Source organism: Clupea harengus, chromosome 3, assembly GCF_900700415.2.
Source record: "Clupea harengus chromosome 3, Ch_v2.0.2, whole genome shotgun sequence".
NCBI classification, from domain to species: domain Eukaryota; kingdom Metazoa; phylum Chordata; class Actinopteri; order Clupeiformes; family Clupeidae; genus Clupea; species Clupea harengus.
Window position 1 is genome coordinate 26,148,864 of NC_045154.1, and position 23,036 is coordinate 26,171,899.

General features: G+C 43.2%; 2 protein-coding genes across 4 annotated transcripts; one reads left to right on the forward strand and one right to left on the reverse strand.

Annotated features, from left to right (window-relative positions):
* The first annotated feature begins 1,702 nt into the window (after window positions 1-1,702).
* On the forward strand, window positions 1,703-16,348 carry ldha (lactate dehydrogenase A4). Of its 2 annotated transcripts, none has more exons than XM_031565182.1 (8): window positions 1,703-1,794; window positions 11,378-11,506; window positions 12,751-12,868; window positions 13,089-13,262; window positions 13,463-13,636; window positions 14,239-14,356; window positions 14,809-14,932; window positions 15,089-16,348. In XM_031565182.1, the coding sequence occupies exons 2-8, from the start codon at window positions 11,381-11,383 to the stop codon at window positions 15,251-15,253; spliced, it is 999 nt and encodes a 332-aa protein (XP_031421042.1). In that variant the 5' UTR covers window positions 1,703-1,794; window positions 11,378-11,380; the 3' UTR covers window positions 15,254-16,348. The 2 variants fall into 2 exon arrangements, with proteins under 2 accessions (XP_031421042.1, XP_012692821.1); XM_012837367.3 differs by lacking the exon at window positions 1,703-1,794 and adding an exon at window positions 9,040-9,192.
* A 385-nt stretch (window positions 16,349-16,733) lies between these two features.
* On the reverse strand, window positions 16,734-22,954 carry tsg101a (tumor susceptibility 101a). 2 transcript variants are annotated; one of them, XM_012837370.3, is made up of 10 exons: window positions 22,551-22,954; window positions 21,973-22,060; window positions 21,525-21,590; window positions 21,237-21,400; window positions 20,816-20,942; window positions 20,546-20,594; window positions 20,267-20,361; window positions 18,901-19,103; window positions 18,216-18,455; window positions 16,734-17,805 (listed from the first exon to the last, which is right to left on the reverse strand). In XM_012837370.3, the coding sequence occupies exons 1-10, from the start codon at window positions 22,590-22,592 to the stop codon at window positions 17,716-17,718; spliced, it is 1,164 nt and encodes a 387-aa protein (XP_012692824.2). In that variant the 5' UTR covers window positions 22,593-22,954; the 3' UTR covers window positions 16,734-17,715. The 2 variants fall into 2 exon arrangements, with proteins under 2 accessions (XP_012692824.2, XP_042563300.1); XM_042707366.1 differs by having other exon boundaries at window positions 20,546-20,690.
* Between the last annotated feature and the right edge of the window lie 82 nt (window positions 22,955-23,036).

Consider the following 23,036-nt stretch of genomic DNA (forward strand, 5'->3'; position numbering starts at 1 on the left):
TGTTCACCACCACGTGATCTTTGTTGAGATTTTGGCAATCCGAGGTGTCAAGGTCTGACTCCTCTTCACCATCTGAAACAAACCCCTCCAGATGACGAATGCAATGTTAGACTTCAGTAGAAAAGTTCAGCCTAGTGCATCATGCACAGATGCGTCATCGGCACTAAAAAATATATATATTTATCTCAAATAAACAAAGCGGGCTCCAGGCCGTTTGATCAAGAGCTTGGCAGCCTGTGAGGTCACATGTTCGTGGAATTATCATCTTCTCAGATGACACCTGGCCCTGTATGGTCGTCTCTGGATGCTGAAATCCTGGCGGATGGGCCATTCGCTTTGAAGGAAAGAAGACTTCCTAATGAGAGAGCGCTGGATTCATCCTGCCAATTTTTGTGAGCAAAAACAGCAAGTCATGAGAGTGTTGCCTTACATGTGTGTGTGTGTGTGTGTGTGTGTGTGTGTGTGTGTGTGTGTGTTTGTGTGTGGGTGTGAGTGAGTCATCTCCTTGGGGGCAGAAAGTGGGCCAAGCTGTCTTCAGCGTGCCTGTTTGATCTTGGTGCAGCAGACGAGGATAGAGGTGGAAGGATGGCTGAAATATTAACAGCAACCCATAAACATTTCATTAACAAAGCAGCTCCAACAGCCTCTGTGAAGCATGCCAATCAGCCAAGGGTGTGAGGCGCTATGGCAACCCAGACCTGGAGTGGCACTTGATCAAACTGGCCCTAGACCTAAACATATGCAGAACCGTGGACATACATAAGCACAGCGATGCATACACACACAGACACACACACAAACACACATCACAGACACACACACACACATGCTGGACAGAAACATGAAAAGACACATCTCCAATTCAAACATACTTGTATTGCATGCCATGGTTTGTCTGTCTTTGTAAGTCTACAAAGCTTCCTCACATTATTAATTTACATTCTCATACATTAAATGTATCCAGATAACCTTTTAGAAGTTCTACCTTAAATCACATCCACTGATTTTCTTTCACTTGCTTGAGATTTTCACGATGCCCTTTAGAAGGTCATCATGCATTTCTTGTTGTTTGCTGGACTCCCACAGAAAAGAAAGACAGATTAGCAGCAGCGATAGCGGCACGTGTTCCCATGACAATCACAACCAACTGGTTTCATTATCATCTGAATCTGCGTTACCTAACCAGGAGCCATCTTGTCTCTGCAGTTTCTTCTGTTGGCAGGTAACATCATGTGGTTGCAAGAGATGAGGCTGAGTCATATGACTGTCGTCAACAACTCTGCAGGGAGTTATGCAAACTAAACATTTGAGGTCTCCTGTTATGAGTTAAATCTGATATGACAATAGTGCTTTTAATAGCTAGACAGACTCCATATTGCTCACGTCAGCGACCTCTTCCCGACCGAGCTGTGCGGGACAAATTTAAACCCCTGGCCGTTACCATTGAACGTGCGTTAATCAATTAACCGTTTAGCACGGTATTCCCTCCTTATAGGCATACTGGCATAACACATGATATACTTACATGCATGTTATACTATTAACTATGCCCTTAAACACTTTATTAAAGAATGATTTAAACACACTATGAACACCCCTGCTCCAATGAGCGCTTCCCTCAAGGACCCCATGACTCCTTCCCCCAGTATCGCCACCTGCGATTGGTTAATTGGTCTTGATTAGGCTATTATTACTGCAGTTCAGCTCCCTCACGGAGCGCGAAACGAACACAAAAATCTTTCTCAGCCCTGCATCCCAGTTTGCGCCCACGTTCCCGGAAAACACAAGCAACAGGTGAGTACAACGCTAAACATTTTGGCCAAACCGATCAGTGCACACAGAAACCACATCCAGTGGTAAATCACCCATAGTGTCACATCTAAGATAAGCACCCAACATCATAATCACAATCCATCGTTCATTATGTCTATCTGTGACAGGGCACCTGTGTGACCCGCCACGGCAGCCTGTATGCTGCTGCCTTTAGTGGACTGGGTGCAGGTGTTTTGTGTGTGTTGCATGTTCAATGTTTGTATCCATGTGCTGTTTATAATTACACCAATATCTAGTTTTGCTGTTTAAAATAATCCCTCAATTTCAATGTCTTGTCTTGCGTCTGTTTGTTTTGTTTCGTGAATATGGCGCGATTAAGCGCGAGTTTTAAAACTCGATATAACTTCTGGGTTAACCCGAGTTATGTTTTATTATATTTGGCTGCTTTATTATGTGTCGGCTATGCCGTCACCGAGCCTTGATACTACATGAGTAGTTCATTTTCCCAGCTATGTGGGTCCTTATTTATGGCTGCTGCTATGAGCCAAATGTTTAGATATGGCTGCTGTTAGCCAAAAGTGTTGGGGCCTGCCGATGACACACCTGCAGGTAAGAGCCAATTGCATGAGCCAATTGCATGAGCCAATTGCAGGCTAGTGTCTAGGCTATTTAAACTTGCTTTTGCTTTGTTCGGGAGAGTTGCCATAAAGACGTAAGTCTTTGGAGCTCTCACCATGGACTAGTGTTTTTTTTTTGTATTGTGGCTATGATGCCCATTTATTTGTCGTTCGGAAAAGTTTAATTTATATTTATTTGTTATTGTCATTGTTTTTACCGCTTTATTGGCCTTATTTGGGATCGTAAATAATCCCATTTTAACATCTTCGACCTCCTGAGTCCTCACTTGAGTTTACATCTTGCTCTAAGCGCGAAAGCTATCCCAACCTGTAACACTATCCATAAGAACGTATTTTATAAATCAATGACCATGATCCGGCGGGAAACCACCGCTTTACGTGACAGTCGCAATGCGCTCTGTCACACACACATACCCACCCATCATTCTTCCAATACTGCAGCACAGCACTGATACAAATGTGGATTTGCATTTTTTTTTTATGCATTTTATTTTTAAATTTCTGCCATGGATTTATTCAGACAATAACAAAACAGTAGAATGATAATGATGGTCATGACCAGTCACCTGGGTTTAAACTCAAAACCAAATTTGTTTAACGAGAACATGGCCATACAGCTACTCAAGCCAGACGAAAAAGCCAAAATTATTCACACATATTTTCCTTCTCTAGTCTTAAAAAGGCACATGCACATGCACACACACACACACACACACACACACACACACACACACACACACACACACACACACACACAGAGGAAGTCAAAGCTGAAATTTGAAAGGATTATTCAGCCTCCAAGCAGCTCCATGATAAACAGCTTCTGGGGTTTCTGATCTCCCCTGGACACCATGCGCCCTCCGGCTACACACACACACACACACACTCGTATACACAGAGTATGTGATCATGCACTAACAAGCACGCAGTCATTCAGTTTTCTTATACAGAAGAGGCAACATTCAAGAGATTACCCTACTATGATTTGATTTTCTGTCAGAACGATTTTAGTCAGTTTATTAAACAATTCATTTCACATCGACCATTTATTGTTATATGGTTAAGTATTAAACCATTGTTCTGTTGTTCTCAGTAAATGTTCAGTTCCAAAGGAGGTTGTTGCCAAGGCAGGTGTGGATGTGTGAATATCAACTCTTCCATACAGCATCCAACTGAAACCCTCCCAAGCCCCGCTCCACTCTCCTCTCTCTACCCGGCTCCAGAATAGCAGCCTCTCCTCACGCCTTCTCTCTCTCAGTACCCAGCACCGAAGGCCTCCTGGGCTCTGCCCTCCCCTTCCCTTCCCTCCCCTTCACCCAGCACCAGAACAGTCACCTGGCAAGAACCACCTGGAGGCCTTGCACAGAAGCAGATGAGTCGATAACACACTATCACTTATCAACCCTCCAGCCAGCAGAGGACCCCGTGGCTCCTTCCCCCAGTATCGCCACCTGCCCGCCAGCCCACAAGCCGCTGATCTCTCCCTGCCTTTCAGTTAGCACCTGATTACCGCTGGGGGAAAAGGGCTGCTGATTGCACATGTGATTAGAGGGGAAGGGGCCTGATAAGGGAATTAAGAGAATGAGTGGAGGAGGTGGAGCAGAAGGAGGAGGAGGAGGGTGTCCCTGTGGCTAGAGAGTGTAGATGAAACACAGCCCCCCCCCCCCCCATACGCTAACACAGCAGCGTCAGCCACCACAGCGTGGCTTAGCTCAGGTCTCTGGAGCTTAATTGGTCTTGATTAGTCTATTATTACTGCATTTAGTCCAGCTAATGTTGCACCACTGGGTATTGTTTTTTTTAATCAGTCAGACAACCAGCAAATAACTTTTTTTTTTTTTCGCCTTATCACTGTGATTGGCTTCCCTTATCTGCACCTTTTAAAAGTAACTGGTGTGGAAGAATTAAGCTAGCTTATCAGCTGTTTCCACATTCTGTTTTCTGTTGTGAATAGCCAATCTGATATACTTAGGCAGTGTTAAGTGTATGCTTAAGTAGTAGTGGCAGAGTTTTGAGCTAGTATTTGTGAAATTGCAGAAAGGATACTCCAGCCTCTGTATTTTGTTGTTAACCTAATGATGAAACGTGTGAGTGTGTGGAGAAAGAAAAGACTCTCCTGCCACCTTTCTACAGACAGCACAGCTCCCAGGCAGAGGGCTTCTCTACACAGCTGCTCCATCTGTAACTTAAACTATTCAAAGTGATGTATGGTTAAACACACACACGTGTAATAGACTCCCATTTATCACTGAAATGTGTTCATTTATCAGCAAGAGATGAATGCACACTAACGAGGGAGATATGGCACCCAATGTGTTTTCCCTCAGAACCCCATGTAGTCCTCACGCTGAAATTGATTACAGTAATTAGATATGCTGCTCTGGGGTGACAGAGCTGCAATTCACCAAAAGGGGCAATGTTCAAAGATCGTTTGGCTGCTTGAAGGATGCTGTCTTGACAGAAGTCTATGCTCATTCAGAGCAGCTAGCTAATGAGACTGGGATCTTTCAAAGGACTCTCCTTTGAGCTTGGTTTGTTGTTTTATATACCTTTCTGATGGACAATAGGGTTTTTAAAATGAGACTAAGATAGGTCGCATTTGTCTAAGTTCATGTTGGGATAAAGAATTAGGTTGGCGTAGACACAAACAAAACAAAAAAAAACACTAAATAAATAAATAAACAAACAAAAAATGATCTCCAGTGGTCAGGTAATAATTAAGAGGCTTATAACCGGTAGAAAAAACCCTTACATGTTTAATCCATGAAGACGACAGCAAAGCCAAAAAATATCTGTGGCAGTACAGTCTCCTAACTGCAGAGAGACACCTTAATCATGCCAACTGCTTATGTGACAGAGTGCAAAGAAAGTCTGCGTCTGAGTTCACTGAGGCTTTAAATGAAAAATGGATCTTAACAAGGTAAAATTATACCTCAAATAGGGTACATAGAATATCTAAATACTATAGCTTCATATACGTTTGATGGTCAAAGATCTATTACTGTTTGTCATTCAGGGACAGTGAGGAGGTGGCTATTACACAGCAGACTTAAGAGGCCGAAAACCACAGTGTGAACCGCAGGACCAGTGCAAGCCACCAGGTGGCAGAACAACACAAGGTTCACACATGACATCTCCAGCAAGGGGGCACTATTTCCCAGCCTTACGGTTCACAGACCATGTGCAACACTGTGCGACTATGTAGGAGGTTTTCTTTTTATAAATCTATTGATTACTAAAAATGACAAATAAGGTATGACATATTGAACAGAATTTAAATGTCCATTGAGATTCATGAAGAAGATTTATAAGGACAAAGCAATATATATATATCAACAGAAATATATTTTGTCATGACCTCTGACCATCTATGGCCATACAATAACTGTGTATATAACAGTATATTGTGGCGAGCTAGCCGGGAAGAATGCGCAGAGAAATAGAGCCCTGAGTTCTACTGCAGCTCCTGCACGACCTCGGGAGTGCCACTTTTTACACCCTCACTCAACAAAACTTGAAGGATGTCTAATCAAGACATAGCACAGTGGGTAAGAGTTCAGACTTTAGCACCATAATTTACTTAAGACCATGCTAAAATTATTCATTTATGATGGCAAACACTTAAGACCATAAAAGAAAGACACGGATTGCGCCCTTGCAAATCTAGGACAGATGTGGGTGCACTCCCTCGTCTACACAGCATAAAGTTGATATTGTTGCATGGCTGTAAACAAATGCATCCTAAATGACATTATGCTAAGAAGGATGATGTTGAAGGAGACTGGAAATCTGAATATGCTGTGTACTCATGTTTTTAAATCTCTGCAGCGAAATCTACTATGAACTTGTTTATTGGCAGACCAGAAGACGGGTTGAACTTTGCTCTAATTTTGATCAGATAAAACTCCTAGGTTTATCTTCAGGGGTGATGAAAGACCTGATCATATGCCACTTTTTAGAGGGCATGACCTGCAAATGATGCATCCCGTAATACAAAACAGTGGTAGGGCATAGGCCTACATGATGTATCCTTCTGCAAATTGTGCAAGCAACGACTAGACCATCACAATCACTATGACCAAAAAGCAACTATAGATCAGGTCCTGTATGTCACTGCATAACCTGTGAGGCTGCTTTTGACTGCATGTTTGTCATACCAACACACCCTACATCACTGCCAGTCCAAACATTGCACTGCATTGCTGTGTGTGTGTGTGATATGGCACAATATGGATGCATTAGATAGAAAAAGAAGTTGAAGACTCATCTGATATGAGAATATTGGCCAAATGTGTAATAGCTCGTCATGGACAGTTCATTAGGTAGAGTGTGCAAAGTTATCTGGAGGTCAACTAATGATTAGTAGAGGTTTGTGGTTCTGATATAAACAACAACCTGCTATCAGATTGGCACACGCGCCAGTGAAAGTGTGATGGCATATGAGCCTAGTGAGGAAAAGGTCAGTTGGAGCATGAGCTCAGGACATGAGCTCTGCATTTTACCTGATGCCCACGCCTGCTGCAACCTGCGTGGACAAGGGATGCAAGCCCTGATAGGCCAACCAATAGGTGTGCATCATTCAGTCTCACCGGAGTGCCCCCCCCCCCCCCCCATCTATTTGTCTGTGTTGGGGTGGGTCATGGTCAGTCATAAAGGCAGATAAGTGAGCCACTGTGCTTGTAAAATGAAGGCTGTGGACTTTGGCTGAGATCTTGGCATCCCATGCAATCCCACCTGAGCCCTTTAAGCAATTTTTGATCGCTGATACTTACAAAAGATGCCTGCTCTCTTTACAGACACACCTCTGGTATAGTGCCATACTAAAGTTAAGTTACAAAATTATACGGTAACACTTTATATGGCTGGACAGATGGTTTATTTAAATTCAAGTTCAGTCCCTCTAATTGTTCACTGAACATCACTTTAACCCAACCCCTAATCCTAACCTTAACCATAAATTGAAGTTAACAAAGTTTCAACATATAGTTTTTTTTTTTTTTAATCTGAGCATCTGTAGATAGTCAATTGAGGACCATCCAAATAAAGTGTGACTAATGATACTTGTAGTTTCAGGGAGATCCAGCTGAACTTACAGCCGTCTTAAAGTCTTTTAACCATCTGATGGGTTATCTGTATTTCATAGGCATAGGGTGACCAGGTGTCCCCCTTCACGTTCTACTGCACAGCATTTTGACCCTTTGTCCTGCATCCCACATATTGAGAGGATAATGTCCTGCATTTTCATTGGTCATTCGGTTTTAAATTATCAGAACTAAGAACACATGGATACGTTCTTTTACCCATTCGGTACGTGAGCTGCTTATGCTGTTGCGGCATAGTTTCTACCACAGACTGTATATAGAGATCATTATATGCTCTATATACGGTCTACATACATCTATATACAGTTGATGGCTTCAACTCTATTTAATAGCGCTACCGCTACATCAAAAATAACAACCTGGCTCATACAAATGCAACGTATCCAACCTTTTATAAAAGCCTGACTTTCATCCAGTGGCTGAGAAGAGAGCAGTAAAAGCTGAAATCAAAGCGCTGTGATGACCGGTGAACTCCTCTGCTACGTCACAAAAACCGAGCTTTGCAGGTGCGGTAAAAGCTACCAGGTGACATCATGGCCACAAAGAAAAGAAAATGCTCTTTTAGTATATGGGTGAAAAAAGTGAAAAGATTTTGGATCCCTTCTAACCATGCTATTCATCCAATAGAGATTTTGGCTTGATATGGTTTTATTGTGTATAATATTGTATTTTGTGCATCATTTATGTTGCAGCTGAATTTGGTGGGGAGTGTAACTTGAAAGACTTGAGCTGTATGAGGCCTGCTGCTGTACTGCAGGACAGTTGCCTTTGATGGGCCTGTAATGGCCAATGCATGTTGGATGTCTATCAATAAAGACATGTTACCTTGCAAAATGAGTGTGCCTTTGGGATGACAAACAGCTATGTGCTCATCATATCTTTAATATAGCAAAACACAGTATGTAACCCAAATACAGGTTACCCCTGTCCCGCCCACTCCCTTTGACCTAGGCCTAGGGCCAAAGGAAAACTGTCTCAGTGCAGGCTGGCATGGGCCATGAAAAATTGTAATGTAGTTATGCTGTGAAAATAAACTAGGATGAAGACTACCCAGACTTTTAGATGTTCAGATGAACCACAATTGCTGGAGACTAATTGTAGTTCATCTGAAATCTGATGTGCAGGTGAAATTGTAGGACAGAGTTCCTCTTTCACCCTCATCCATCATGTAGGTAGGCATTAACAAAAAATTATTTTGTACTTTGTACTTGTTAGCGGGAGGTAAATGCTGAAATCGTTGTGCACACTGATTCACAGTTCTAGGGAAACTCGTTCGCAAATAAGAACCCTTTCAAATGAGAGTTCACGGTTCTTGAGATCTCCATGTTTTCGGCTTCAGTGTTAAATATGCCATAAACAGCACGATAGAATTTAGTGTTACAAATGACGTGTTCTTTCTCCATGATTCAGAGACAGTCAGAGCAGTTTAAACGCGTCCGCTTCTGGCTTTGCGTGACGCACAGTTGAGCTACGGACGTGCCACAGAGCACGAGATGAAGCGACACGCCCACACGACCATTCTCAAGCGTCCGCCAGTCGGTTACGCTGTTTAAATACCGACCAGCCCCGCCCGCTCGCCAGTGCTGCAGCAGTGCCCAGTCTACCCAGCCACTCCCGCTTCCGTGCAGAAGAAATATCTTCTGTGTTTTTTCCACTTCAAGTTCAAGCGCACTTGTGAGGTGAGGAGAATTTGAATATGCGTTACAGCGTAAATGTTTAACATTTCCACAAACCTCATCAAGTAGAACTTTGGCAGTAACAGGTTGAACTATTAGCCTACTTGTCTTGCTTGATACTCATCCATACATGAAAATGTTGTGATATTTTACGTTTTCCATGCGCTGGTTCTGGCATCGCGTAAATCATGTAATATTCTTAAAAATCAACACATTTATTAGATAAATTATGCCACACTTCGAAATAGGCGTGTTGCCTACGTGATGCTGACAACGTGCCTATAGCTTTGGCTATTGATGATGCGCATCCTTGGATAGGCTACTTTTGATGTTCAGCTAGGTCTAGGTATTACGTCTAAATTAATTTAGGATAAATGTATTTTGGAATAGATTATCACCATAAAACTAGCCAGTAGGCAAATAAAAATAGTCGGCTTCTTACTATTGCTCAATCTTACATGCGGAAGAGACTTTGTTATGTAGGTAGATGGTGTTAGGCTATAACTTAATTCTGTTCCACTGGCAGTTTTATTTTCATGTTTTGATATCTGTAGCATATATTGACATTATGTTCTGTAGCTCGATGGTGGTAAAACATGTTTCCACAAGGTTGCCTAATGTTGGGTTGGCTGAGCTGTATTCTACCTCATACATTCAACCTGTTGCGGGTGTTTCCCACGTTTTCTCATTTTTCCAGAAGAATTGTTGACTCGTAAGATCTCATGCAGTTCACGGCTATAACTTGAGCTGCATCGTTTAAGTTTTAACGTTGGATAACTTTGGCCTCCTTATGTAATCTTTTATTTTTACTCCTAATTTCCTGTTGTATCACGTGTATGCGAAAATATGCGGAAAAACAATAACGTCAGGCCCGAAAACATAGGAAATATTAGGAAATGCCTCCGTCTCTGCTGCTGAGGATCGGATGAGTAGCTAGTCAAGACTACGTGACAGAGCCTTCCTCGAAAACGATCGTATTGCGGTGTATCTTGGTATTTGTAGTTCATATGTTATCTACAAAAGCGCACAGGCTAGGTAACCGATATTTATACCCAGCTGTGGTCATTTTGGTAATATTTTCATATTTAAATCCATATCTAATGCAGGATATGAAGATTTTTGTGGTGTTTTATAATAGTAAACTGTGTATGATAAAACGCTGCCTCCATTTACAAACGGTTGATCCAAGTCCTAGTGCTTTTTTATTCTAGTAACTACATTTTGGAGCCAAGGGTGAATCGTGTAACTAAAGGATATGAACATGGTGTATGTGCCAATGGTTTGGCAGAGGGGAGACTGAGCCTTAAGGCAGCAAATTCTTGCAAGACTTGAGGGTAAAGTTAAACAACCAAATTGGTCAGAAAGTGAGCTCAATAGACATATCTCCACGCAACAAAATCCTTGACAGCCTGCAAATAAACTAAATGCGAATACTTAGTCACAATGTCTTTATATTTAGTTGTTTGAATCATGGTTAATGAGATCTTAAGTGAAACGAGGCATTGACAGGTATAACCTTGTCATGCACAACCTGGGGGCTTAAGGAGGCAGTTCCTATGGGGAATTACACCACATTAATCCTGAGACCAACTCAACTACGTGCCTGTGTCCACACACTCCTCAGGGAGACTGCAGAGATGTAAATAGTATCTCTGCCACTTAACCTTTTCTGAGTGGCCGCACTCAAAGAGGAAGTAAAAATAGAGCCATCCCCATAATGAACCGTAACTGAGCCTGGAGCACAGGTTGTATAATGTATAACTTGCACATAGTGTATCTTAGTGAACAAATTATTTTGTTGTATCCATATATATGAGAATAGAGACTGCCTTATATTTGTATGGCTGTATCACTTTAATATGGCGCAACAAGCTTGCTTCCTGTCTGTTGGGGGAAACAAACAGGAAGGATACAGTTAATGACACTTGCACATTTGGCTTTCACAATAGGAGTTCTATTATTCCTGAATCATTACTATTAATTACAACCACAAGATAATTTCACAAAACTGGATTTTCTGTATTTAACCAACAACACCAGGACATCACTGTCATTTGTCATACTTTGCGGATGTGTGGAGATTTAAAGGGTGAGATGGAAAGCCATGAATGCTGCAGCCAGTATCATTCATGTCTCTCAATAGATACCCTATTTACCCTCTTTGTCTCTCTCTCGTTCTCTCTCTCAGAATATGGCCACCAAGGAGAAGCTGATCCACCATGTGATGGATGGCGAGCCAGTGGGCTCCAGGACTAAGGTGACGGTGGTGGGCGTTGGTATGGTGGGCATGGCATCTGCGGTCAGCATCCTTCTGAAGGTGAGACTAATGGAAGAGTGATCTTTTTACCGTCTACCCAGTGCTTGTGAGTGAGAATAGCCATAGGTGCTAACATATTATTGTGCTTCAGTTACCTCCCTTAAGCATGGCAGGGTATGTGGTGTGGCCTTTTGAATGTAAGATGGAAAGACACAGGAAATAATAGGCCCTGGACAGGAAGTAGAGGCAACCGACTGAATTCATTTTAGTGACCATCAACCAAGGGGAAAAGCTCCCTTAACCAAATACTTGGAGAGTGGTTCAATAGTATTGGCTCTGCTTAGAAAATAGCTGTCTAAATTGCCTTGAGACAATTGTGTTGTTTTGGCGCTATATAAATAAAAATGAATTTAATTGAATGAAATACACATGTAACTGGAAAGCAGTTAATATAATGTGAGTTTGCGTAGGTTTATACAAGGCAAAGACCCAAGCACACTAAAAGCGTAGCACCCTAGGAGAATAAACAACATTGCACTTCATTTCCTACAATTGCATTCCTTGGAGGGGGAGTGCTATTTCATAACATATGTGAGCATTCTCTGAATATTAGTTCACTCTACTGTAGCTTGTAAGGGCGTGTGCACACACATAAACGCACGCACACACACAACCATGTTTTAAATAATAGAGGACATTGTCCTGTTTGTGACTGGATTAGTAAATATTAGTGAATGGATGGTGTTGGACATGCTCGAATGGGAGGAGAGGTACAAAGAGGATCTTTGGTCTTTGGTGCAGACTGAAGGCCAAGGCCAGTAGACAACATGGCTCGAACCCAAGAACTACCTGTGGAAAACACAATCAAACTAAGTCTCAGCTGGCTTTGTTTGGCATACCGGCTGCTTTTCCTGAAGCTTGTGAAAACCACTTACTGATGCATGGCTGCAGAGGAATCTGCAGAGCAGTGCATAAGGCCCTTTGGAAATCTCGTGAACTCAGCTGACCCAGGAATTTCAGGCCACGATGAATACCGAGTCTTTTATGTCACACAACACACAAAGACAACACAGGCTTATAATAAACTAGGTCACTGAAACAGGGACCTTGACCCTTAAGCTTTGGATTTTTTTTTTTAAATAAAGGTTTCAGGAAAATCCTGACAGTCTGTCTTAGTTAGAACCCCTGAATGGGGGTTTAGAATTCTCCTGGCTTTAGAGGTTTGGTGGGTGTTGAGGTAAAACTTCTTCATACTTTGACCTCACCTAAAAGTGACGTGACCGTGTCCCTCTGTTGGCGAGCAGGGTCTTTGCGATGAACTGGCTCTGGTGGATGTGATGGAGGACAAGCTGAAGGGTGAGGTCATGGACCTGCAGCATGGAAGCCTCTTCCTGAATACACACAAGATTGTGGGAGGCAAAGGTGAGATAAGAAACACTGATATATATATATATATATATATATATATTATTTCTATTCTTTCAAAGCACACATACTATCTGCTGAAGTGTAAACCCTTGTGGGGAATCACACCATCATCAAACATTAACAAAAATTCAACTTAAGTGATGTTTTCAGGAGGCTGTGTGAGTTGTATATTACACGTGTTTATGTTTGTGTGTGTGTGCCATCTTGTCCCCAGACTACAGTGTGACTGCTGGATCCAGGGTGGTGGTGGTCACTGCTGGAGCCCGTCAGCAGGAGGGCGAGAGCAGACTGAACCTGGTGCAGAGGAATGTCGGCATCTTCAAATTCATCATCCCCCAAATTGTCAAGCACAGCCCCAACTGCATCATGCTGGTGGTCTCCAACCCTGGTGAGTGACCAAAGTGTGTGTCAGAGAGAGAGAAAGAAAGAGGTAGAGAAAGAGCGAGAGAGAGCAAGAGAGATAAGGCAAAGAAAGAATGTGAGGGATTATGGCTTTGTGTCATTCACCATCTATACTACATAACGTGATAGTTACCAGCTATTCATTTGATAACCTGCAATGGCTGTTCCCTCCTCTCCATCCTTCAGTGGACATCCTGACCTATGTGGCCTGGAAACTGAGTGGTCTACCCAGGCACCGCGTGATCGGCAGTGGCACCAACCTGGACTCCGGCCGCTTCCGCCACCTGATGGGGGAGAAGCTGAAGCTCCATCCGTCCAGCTGTCATGGCTGGATCGTTGGAGAGCACGGTGACTCCAGCGGTGAGTGCCAACAGGCTTTCTGCAACAAACACTCTCATTCACCAACACAATTGTTTATTCACTCACTCGCATTAACTATTAAACATTCATATGCACCCACCTTTACATGCAGTCTTTCACACTCACTCACACATAACGCCCATCTTAACTCTCACACATTAATTCCTTTGGAATTTGTTTCTATCTGAAGGGACTTACAAATTAAATAGATTATATCCCAAGCAACAGTAGGTTATGGTGAATGTTAAGGCAACTACAAATAAACATGATGCTACTATGTTTCAAGTCAGTCTGACATAGTGAAAAGAAAAGGCATGAGTGCACAGCACGTGCAAAGGAAAGAATAGGGGAGTCATTTGTTTTAAATTTGCTCTCATCCCAGCATATCTTCACTAATCCGATCTTGCATGCCCTTCCACACTCAACTCCTCTCACCTCAGTCCTACCCTGTCTTTATCATGACTGCCTCCATTTACAGCAGTTTTATGACTGGGTGCCATTTTACTGCAAGAAAGTCAAACTGGTCAGGTCAAAGGGTCAGAGGGAGGGCCAGGTCTTTGCTTCAGATGGCCTTATTTCCTGCTGCTGTTTGTCCCCTATAGTGCCTGTGTGGAGTGGAGTGAACGTAGCTGGCGTGTCCCTCATGGCACTGAACCCCGACATGGGCACAGACAAGGACAAAGATAACTGGAAGCATGTCCACAAGGAGGTGGTTGAAAGGTGAGAAAAGCGAAGGATTCACCCTCTAATAATATTTCAGACAAGCAGCAGATTCATTCCATGAATGATTGTGGCTGACATGTGGACTAGAGGTTAGCTAAAGGGATTGATGATTCACAGATATCAAGGTCTAATTTAGTCTAGACCAGCAGAGCGTCTTGTTCTTGATAAAGAACTGGAATGCTGACTTTGCCGGGCTCACTTTGTTCCGTTCAAAAGTATTAAGAAGAAAAGGAGATAAGACTGAGCCAAGTATTGTGACTAGCACACGCTGGCACATTTAGTCAAACTTACGAAACAGGCCTCTGGGGAACAAGTTCAGCCATTGTAATGGTTTCTTTCATGTGTGGCTGAGCTTAGTAATGATCAAGCACACAATAAGCGAAAGAAGTAAAAAGGGAGTCCGACCCTACATAACAAACTTGATCCTGTACGGTTCCTCTCCCCTGTAGTGCCTATGAAGTCATCAAACTGAAGGGCTACACCTCCTGGGCCATTGGCATGTCTGTGGCTGACCTGGTGGAATCAATGGTCAGGAACCTGCACAAGGTGCACCCAGTCTCCACCTTGGTTAAGGTAAGTCATCCATGGACCCAAACACTGAATAGCACAGATATCAGTAATTGTTCAACAAAATATCTATTAAACAAGAGCGTACATCTTCATTAGGTCAACAGTGAAACTTTACATATTGCTCAGACGGATAGACTGACTCAATCTTCCCCATGTCAGGGCATGCACGGTGTGACCGAAGAAGTCTTCCTGAGTGTCCCTTGCGTGCTGGGTAACAGCGGCCTTACGGACGTTGTCAAAATGACCCTGAAGCCCGATGAAGAGGCGCAGCTGAAGAAGAGCGCCGAGACCCTGTGGGGCGTGCAGAAGGAGCTCACCCTCTGAAAAGCTGCCCTCTGAAGAGCATGCCTCTGAGCTGAAATCATCCCTACTGCCCCTACCCACTCCTTCCAAACCAGGTTCCATATCAGCAGTGACTCCCCATTCAGCTCCCTGCCTACAGCCTCTCCTGCACCCCTCTATCCCCCAGTGTTACCTCCATCCATACCCACCAACCCTTCAGATTGTACCCCAGCTGCCCCCCTTTTTAAAATTCCGACATCTCAAAGCAACACCTCAGACCTGTAGACCTTAACCTCCTCATGTTAGCGGCATAGGCAGCTGCAGAGGAGGTCCTTTCTTCAGAAACGATCACAGGGCCTTTGTACTGTACGGTCAGTGTGTGTGTGTGTCACCTGTCTGTCAGTGCTTCTCGTCTTCCTCACACTCCAGCCGGTGTTGTTTAGAAAGGATTACAAGGGAAGCCTAGGGGGAGTTTGTGAACTGGAGAGAATAGCTAGTATTGCTTCTCTTCATTGGTTTCCGTGTTGTTGTTTGTTGTTGAGCTCAGCAATCATTCCGTACCATTTTGTCCCCACGGCTGAAACATTAGACCAGTTACCGCTAACCAAACACTCCTCTAAGCAAACCACAAGTGCACTGATACAACACGTCATACGAAAGTCTGACTCATCAAAAGGGCCATCATATTCACAGCAAAGCTGTTGAAAAGTTGTGGGCATTTGCTGTTATTTAAAGAGGAAAACATTCAAATTCAGGAGACAACCAGGTAAAGCTATGGCATCTCAACAGGGGGGACTTTGTTAGAGCTCACTTAAGAATACACTGTGTTAAGTATTAAAAAAAAAAAAAAAAAAAGACATATACATGATGTCACTAGCAATTTGTATGTCTGCGTACCTTACGTGTTTGGCTGGAAGTTGTCTGTTGTTCACTTGTGTAAACAAGAGGTTCAGACCAGGCCACAGGATAGAGTACTGTCGCTCCAACTAGCAGCACACTTGAGGACATGTTGGGTATTTGATGGCTGTTTGTCTGGTGAACCTGTACATCTGTATCCTTATCCTGCATATGTGGCTGGTTTGGGCTGTTTCAGCTCAATCCCACACCAAATAAACTTCCACTATAATAACTATGAAATCCCCATGCTTTTGTCTGATTCTTTTGTGCGTGTGTGTTTGTGAAGAACTGATGACCGAGACAAAACCTGATGCCATTGAAACAAACACTCGATGTAGGCTTCTCTCCCAAACACAGCAGTGATCATTGATAGAGGACCACTGATAGAGGCACAGATCTAATGCATGTCAGAGACACCATAGGTGGTTTAAGGTTAAGGAAAATCAATCAAACCCAACCAACCATGCACCATCCAATGAAAAAAAAAAAAAAAAAAAAATCAATGCCAAAAATTGGATAGCTTCATCTAGCTACATGCTGCATCTTTATGCATGGTAAACTTGCATAAAGATGTAGTAGCTAGATGAAGCTACATGTGATAAAGATGTATAAAAATGAGCTCATGTTCATTGTGTCACTGATATTTATTACTGCAGATGTTCCAAAACAATAATTGAACAACTGAAGACATCCTCTCGGAAACAAAATCACACAAACAAATGACCTACAACTTAACTCAAAGTGCATGAAGAGAAAAAAAAAAAAAACCTATCCTGCCATATAAATATATAAACTAACAATTGTGTACCTGGTGTTAATCTTTTTATATTTTAAGTTAACTGATGCAGTATAAAAGTCACTAACTCTTTCAAAGACAATTTGGGTTGTGACGAGCAGGTGGGGGGATTATGGGTACACGGTACGCTGCAGGGGAGTACATTAAATAGCCTTAGGATTTTGAAACCTGAGCTAAAGCCATCTGCATTGAAATGTACACCAGTGAAGCATCCACAGGACACCTTGCGTCCTGATAAATCTGGGACCTAGAGATCTAGGTACTAATGCAGGATCCCTTAGCAGCCTGTAGTCTTCCGGTTTGTCCTGGAAGTCTAAGCTTGCTTCTGGAGTGTACGGAGTGGTTTTACACCTTTGTTCAAACCACAATGTCTCAATATTACATCATTTTTTAAATCATACAAAGCTAATAAAGCTATTTGGCTGATTAGGACCACCAAGCAAATGTGAATAATGCAATCTGTCACTAGCTTTGGAAAACACCCATCTAATTTTCAGTTATGTTCAAAGAGAAACCAATAGCATTACAAAGCTCTGAATCGCTGAAGAGCAAACACGAAAGTCATTCTCCTTTTTAAGTTGTCCAGTGTCTCGTCAAAAAAAGGAATCCACAACATCTCATTTTTTTTTTGTTTAGCCAGTGTGTCCAGATGTACAGAGACCCACATGGCTAGTCACATGAGTGGGAGAGAGAAAAAGAAGAGGAGGTAAGGTCAGACCACAGCTACAGAGAGAGAGACAGTGCCAGTGAGCACCCCCTCCCCCCAAAAAAGAGACCAGACCAGAGAAGGGACACAGACGGCATGGCAGGGTCAGTAGAGGTCACTCAGGCCTGCGGTCTTGCGGGCTTTCTGCATCAGGGCACGCAACTGGAACTGCTTGCGGGACAGCAGGCGCACGTGCTGCGGGGAGACAGAGGGAGAGAAGACATCAGCCGTAGATAACAACCCAGTCATAAAGAAATCACCAATGATTATTTATTCTTTCCAGGAACGTTAAGTGCCAGATTCAAAGCTTCCATGATCAGCGACAGTACATGACGCTCTGAATGCCCAGACACTTTCTGCATCTGCAGACCCAGAAATTAGAGCAAGCAAGGACATGCAATGTACACATAATACAAGGTAAGGTGGAAAATGCCTGTTGTCAATCCACAAAATGACCACCATTTTCACCAACCCATACGCTTCTATATTTTGAGTGGATCAAGTGGAGAGGTCATGGGAGACAACAGCTGAATAGCAGGAACAATGGGACTGCATTAATCTGCCGATCTGCCACTCGAGTTGGCCACGAGATACAAGCTGCTCACCTTCAGGAAAACCTCCAGGTCGATGACTCCGCGCCGCAATGCCTCGCCCAGGTAGAAGATGGTATCTTCGATGGCGTTCTCCTCAGCGTAAAGGTTCAGGATCTGCTTGTAGAGGGGTGCCGTGGGAATGATGACGTCGTCTATGTCGTTGTTCTCCGATTGGTTCTCCATTTTCTCCAAAGCGTCGCTCAGCTCCTCGTCCTTCCTCTTCAAGAGATCTATGTTCCTGTCCACTTCAGCCTGATACACACACACACACACACACACACACCACACAATGAAGTCAAATTATTGACCTGCCCTGTATAAACGAGTGCAAGCTGCAGTTCATGAGCCATCAACATGTCTTGCCATAGAGCTTTACTGACGTGTGTTATTTATTTTTTCTTATTGACATAATTTCAGTATTTGAGTGCCTTAGCTGTTACAGTGAAAGAAATGTTCTGCATTTCTTTTTGCTTTCCCTGCTGTACTGAAAATATACTGAACCTTGACCCCAAAACTGAGCTGAATTTAATGTACCGTTACAGCCCTAACTTACACACTTACACACACACACACACACACACACACACACACACACACACACACACACACACACACACACACACACACACACACACACACACACACACACACACACACACACACACACACACACACACACACACAAACAGTCCCTCACCACTTCCTGATCCAGGCGTGACACCATCTCCTCCAGCTTCTGGTGTCCCTTCTTCAGGTCCTCCTCGGTCCTCTTGAGAGCGTCCAGCTCGGCCTGGGCACGGTCCATCTCCTCCTTCATCCTCCAGCGCAGCTTATCGCTCACCGCCGACACCAGCGATGCCCGGATGGTGTCCTCGCCGATTGTGCCGTCACGGTTTGGCCCTGAGAAAGAGAAACATGCAGCATATCAGAAAGGCCACAGACAAACATTTTCTTGAGCATAAATAAAAATTGCTATGTGTCATACTGGATACGGCTGTGAAGAGACTGCTTGCATTTTCATCACATTGTCTCTGGGCATTTTGAGCTATACCACAAATGCTGGGCACAAAACCCTTATAGTAATGTTAGCTAAGTTAACCAGGGGATACCGTCTGGGGACAGCAGTGTGACTCGACATGGCTAAGCAATATTTAGAAGAGGGAAGCCTATTTTGGATTCAACATATCTGATGACTGCTTTGGTATTCAATCCCATTTAAACGAAGAACAATGTAATACCATTTATGCCTTGCTAGTGAGAGCCAGTCAGCGATAACATTAATGTCACAAAGGAGAAGTAGTCAAGGGTTCTTTCAGATGAGCCCTATCCAACCTACTACTAGAACATCTGATGGGCTAAGAATAGTGTGCCGAGCCCTTTCGAATGATAAAGTCCACACCCTTTGACTTTCTCTGCCCCCAACTCTAGTTACAGCCATGACCTTTCCAGTGAGGGCAGCACTCCACAGAAGACATAATATCTAGGTACAGACCCAGACAGAAGGTCAGAGGTCAGGGTCGTCTAAAGTTCAGACCAGGAAGCTTTTGGTGTGAAGAGCAGAGGACACCTCAGTACTGGTACCACCACATGACAGAGGTTAACCTACTGCACTGCTTTGTAAAGCACTTTGAGCTGCATATTCTGCATGAAGGGTGCGTTGCTCTAATAGTCTTACTTACTACAGTTAGGCCTTATGCACACTGGCTGCGTTGCGTGTGCGCTCGTTGTGGCTGCGCTACCTGTTGATTTTTATTTCGCCAACCATGGTAACAGGTTATGGCATGCACACTGCCTGCGTGAGACGTGCGGTTCAGGCACAACTTGAAAATCAATGAAAACATTGATCAACAACGCAAAGCCATAATGCAAAAAAAAGCCAGTGTGCATAAGGCCTTACTTAACTGTTGTTGTTGAAACTATTGTTTACTTCCTACTTTGACCTAAAGCTAGATTTGTAATGTTCATGGAAGCTATTCAATTCAACTGTCTACTACTCTGTGTCAGTAGTAAATGCAGGGAACTGAAGGTTTCCTTGCAGTAGAAGGTGATGTGCTGTTTCTTACCCACAGCCGGTCCAGGAGTCTGAGAGCCATAGTGGCCTGGGCCAGCTGTAGAGGGATAGGAGGGTCCACCAGGATACGAGTATGCAGGATACCCACTACCATGCAAAGAGAATTGAAGTGATTAAAGGTTATCTTACACAACCTACTTCTCCAGCTTGAGCACTTTATTACAATGTATGTACAGTGCATGGTGAACACTATACGCATGAGCTTATGTTTTATTAGAAAGAATAGTACATTACATTCTGTTCATGTGTACAATTGCTGCAGTGCTCTTACCCTGGGTTAGGGTTTGGCCCATAAGGAGACCCCGCTGGCAGGTAGGACTCTGAAGGAGAGAGAGGCGTTATAGACATACCAGGGTACATACTGAGGGCGCCATCTGCAGGCACAGAACGGCACTGCATGTTCCATAGGGCCTCACCTTGATCATTTATGAAATAAAGGGAGAGGCAAACAGAGCTTACATATGCTACACACCAAACCAAACATAGTTTCACCGAGCAGATATTACCAGTGACAGTTGCTTCTGAGAGAGCTTGTGCTTACGGTTAGGGGGGCCTGTGGCCTGGAAGGCCTGGTATGGGGGCTGGGTGGTGGGCCGCGAGAACACTGGGGGCTCCTCACCAAACACCACGATCATCACCTGGATCAGCCCGTACAGGTCTGACTGGGGCTATGTAGGGCAACAGGGCATACACACACACAAATAAATAAATAAATAAATAAATAAATAAATAAAAAACTATTGGTATATGTAATCATATTTCAATTCGATGGGAAACGGTGACACACTTTCTAAACGTATAGCTTTGCTAAAAGCCAACTCAGTGTCCTCTGTCAGTGTAAGTTTAAGTCCCAGTGAAGCAACATCAGTCAATCTGATAATCATAATGTTTTCCGATGGCTGTGACACAGGGGAATCATAAGCACTCAACCACTATCCCAGAGCATAAGAGAGAGGCCTCACGTGTTTCCACTCATGCAGGTAGGGCAGGTAGATCTTGCCGTTGGCATCAATGTGTTTGCCTGTCTTGATCATCATGGAACTGGTGGGCTTCACAAAGCAGATGGGAGGATTGAATGGATAGGTGTCCAACAGCCACAGGCACACAGGGATGTTGTACACATTACCTGAGAACAGTGACAGATTGAAGAAAGAAAGGGAAACAAATGAGTCACTTACAATGGCGTCAAATCAAACCTTTCCAACTGTTAACTTAAAAATGAAATGCTGCATTCATTAGACATATGTTACCTCTGTAGCTGACAGGGACTGTTCCAGTTAGACTCATCAGATCTCTGGAGGAGCCATCGTTGAACACTGAGTACAAGACAATTCAGGACAACCATTAACTAATATAAAGGGCAGAGTGGTCCATCAAAGGGCCAACTAAGTTGCTGATTGAAACTACACATTTATAAAGTGAAGATTTGTTGAAATAACTACAGCTCAAAAAGCATGACAAGATATTTTGAGTTACCTTTACATTAACAGAAAAAGCTGTCAAACCAAGGCTGTTTCCTGGAAACACCCATATTGTGGATCATTTACCTTTTGGATTAAATCTTATCAGGCACAACAGGCCTCCCCTTGTTGAATTGTAGCATTGCATGCGTTTGGGAACTGTATATATTTCTTTACATAAAATATTAACTAAAGAGATTAGGCTTTGGCTAATACAAACATGGCTATATATACATACCATAGGCATCCATCACAGGCTTCAGGTCCTTGTACTGTGAGATAACATTGGTTATTTCCCGGACAGTCAAGTCCCTGTACTTGTATTGCTGCAATTGTAGAGACAGAAACACCCATTCATGACAAAAGATTACAAACGAGGAAATTCTCCAATAGCCTCCACTGATGTGCAAGTTATTATGTGTATTTACATGCAGTCTATGAATGATATAAACATGGTGTTTTATCTGACGGTATCAGGAATAGAAAGCATTTTACATATGAATGCTAGAGGAGTATCACTTCTCCTATACAATGGTAAATATGTCTGTCCCTTTCTACTAGCTCACAACTTTGACTAGCTAGCTAACTACCGTTAACATCCTCCCTGAACAAGGTAAGTCAACTTTGGCTAAACGTTGAAGTATACTCATTGGTATACTAATAACTTGGTAGCTGGCTATGGGCTAGCAAGTATCGCTACAGTGCAATTACAATCGACAAGCAGACCTACATTTGACATAATATTGACTTCCTGTCCTGAGATAGCAAGCTAGCTAGCTAACGCTACGTCATTGGCAAATGTTTCAGGATACTCACCTTTAATGTTTTCTTCAGCGCACTATCGATGACAACAGCCATGATTCCCTTACTGATATGTCACACTTTTATTCTTAAAATGTCTCAGCGTTTATGTTCAGATATTCCAAAAACGTTAGCAATTTGATTTCCCTGGTCCCCGGCTAATCCCAGCCAGGGCCAGAACAGCGCTGTCAACACAAACTGGATAGCTAAAGTAAGATAAGAGCTAACTCGGCTAGTTAGCTCCAACACGTTATTTCACTAAGGTAAACATAGGCAGTCAATAGATATTCTAGTACTTGTTCTTTTAGCATTAAATGTATCTTATCGAAATAACACTGTACAGCTACGAACAATTTACAGCGACAATATAGAATCTACAGCGATCCGAGTCACAGACGTACTCGTCACGACGATTTCCGGTGTAGAGGAATGTTTTGTTTTATATATTGCCCCTTGTGGTTAGATGTCCAGTCAGTTTGTGGAGCTGATCTGTTGTGCTAC

Excerpts from the sequence above, each read along its gene's own strand:
- ldha (XM_031565182.1), top strand. The coding sequence starts at position 11,381 with ATGGCCACCAAGGAGAAGCTGATCCACCATGTGATGGATGGCGAGCCA. Across the intron at positions 11,507-12,750 it reads CGGTCAGCATCCTTCTGAAG|GGTCTTTGCGATGAACTGGC; the intron begins GTGAGACTAATG and ends GTTGGCGAGCAG. Across the intron at positions 14,933-15,088 it reads CAGTCTCCACCTTGGTTAAG|GGCATGCACGGTGTGACCGA; the intron begins GTAAGTCATCCA and ends TCCCCATGTCAG.
- tsg101a (XM_042707366.1), bottom strand. The coding sequence starts at position 22,592 with ATGGCTGTTGTCATCGATAGTGCGCTGAAGAAAACATTAAAG. Across the intron at positions 21,401-21,524 it reads AGTCCCTGTCAGCTACAGAG|GTAATGTGTACAACATCCCT; the intron begins GTAACATATGTC and ends CACTGTTCTCAG. Across the intron at positions 17,806-18,215 it reads ACCTGGAGGTTTTCCTGAAG|CACGTGCGCCTGCTGTCCCG; the intron begins GTGAGCAGCTTG and ends GTCTCCCCGCAG.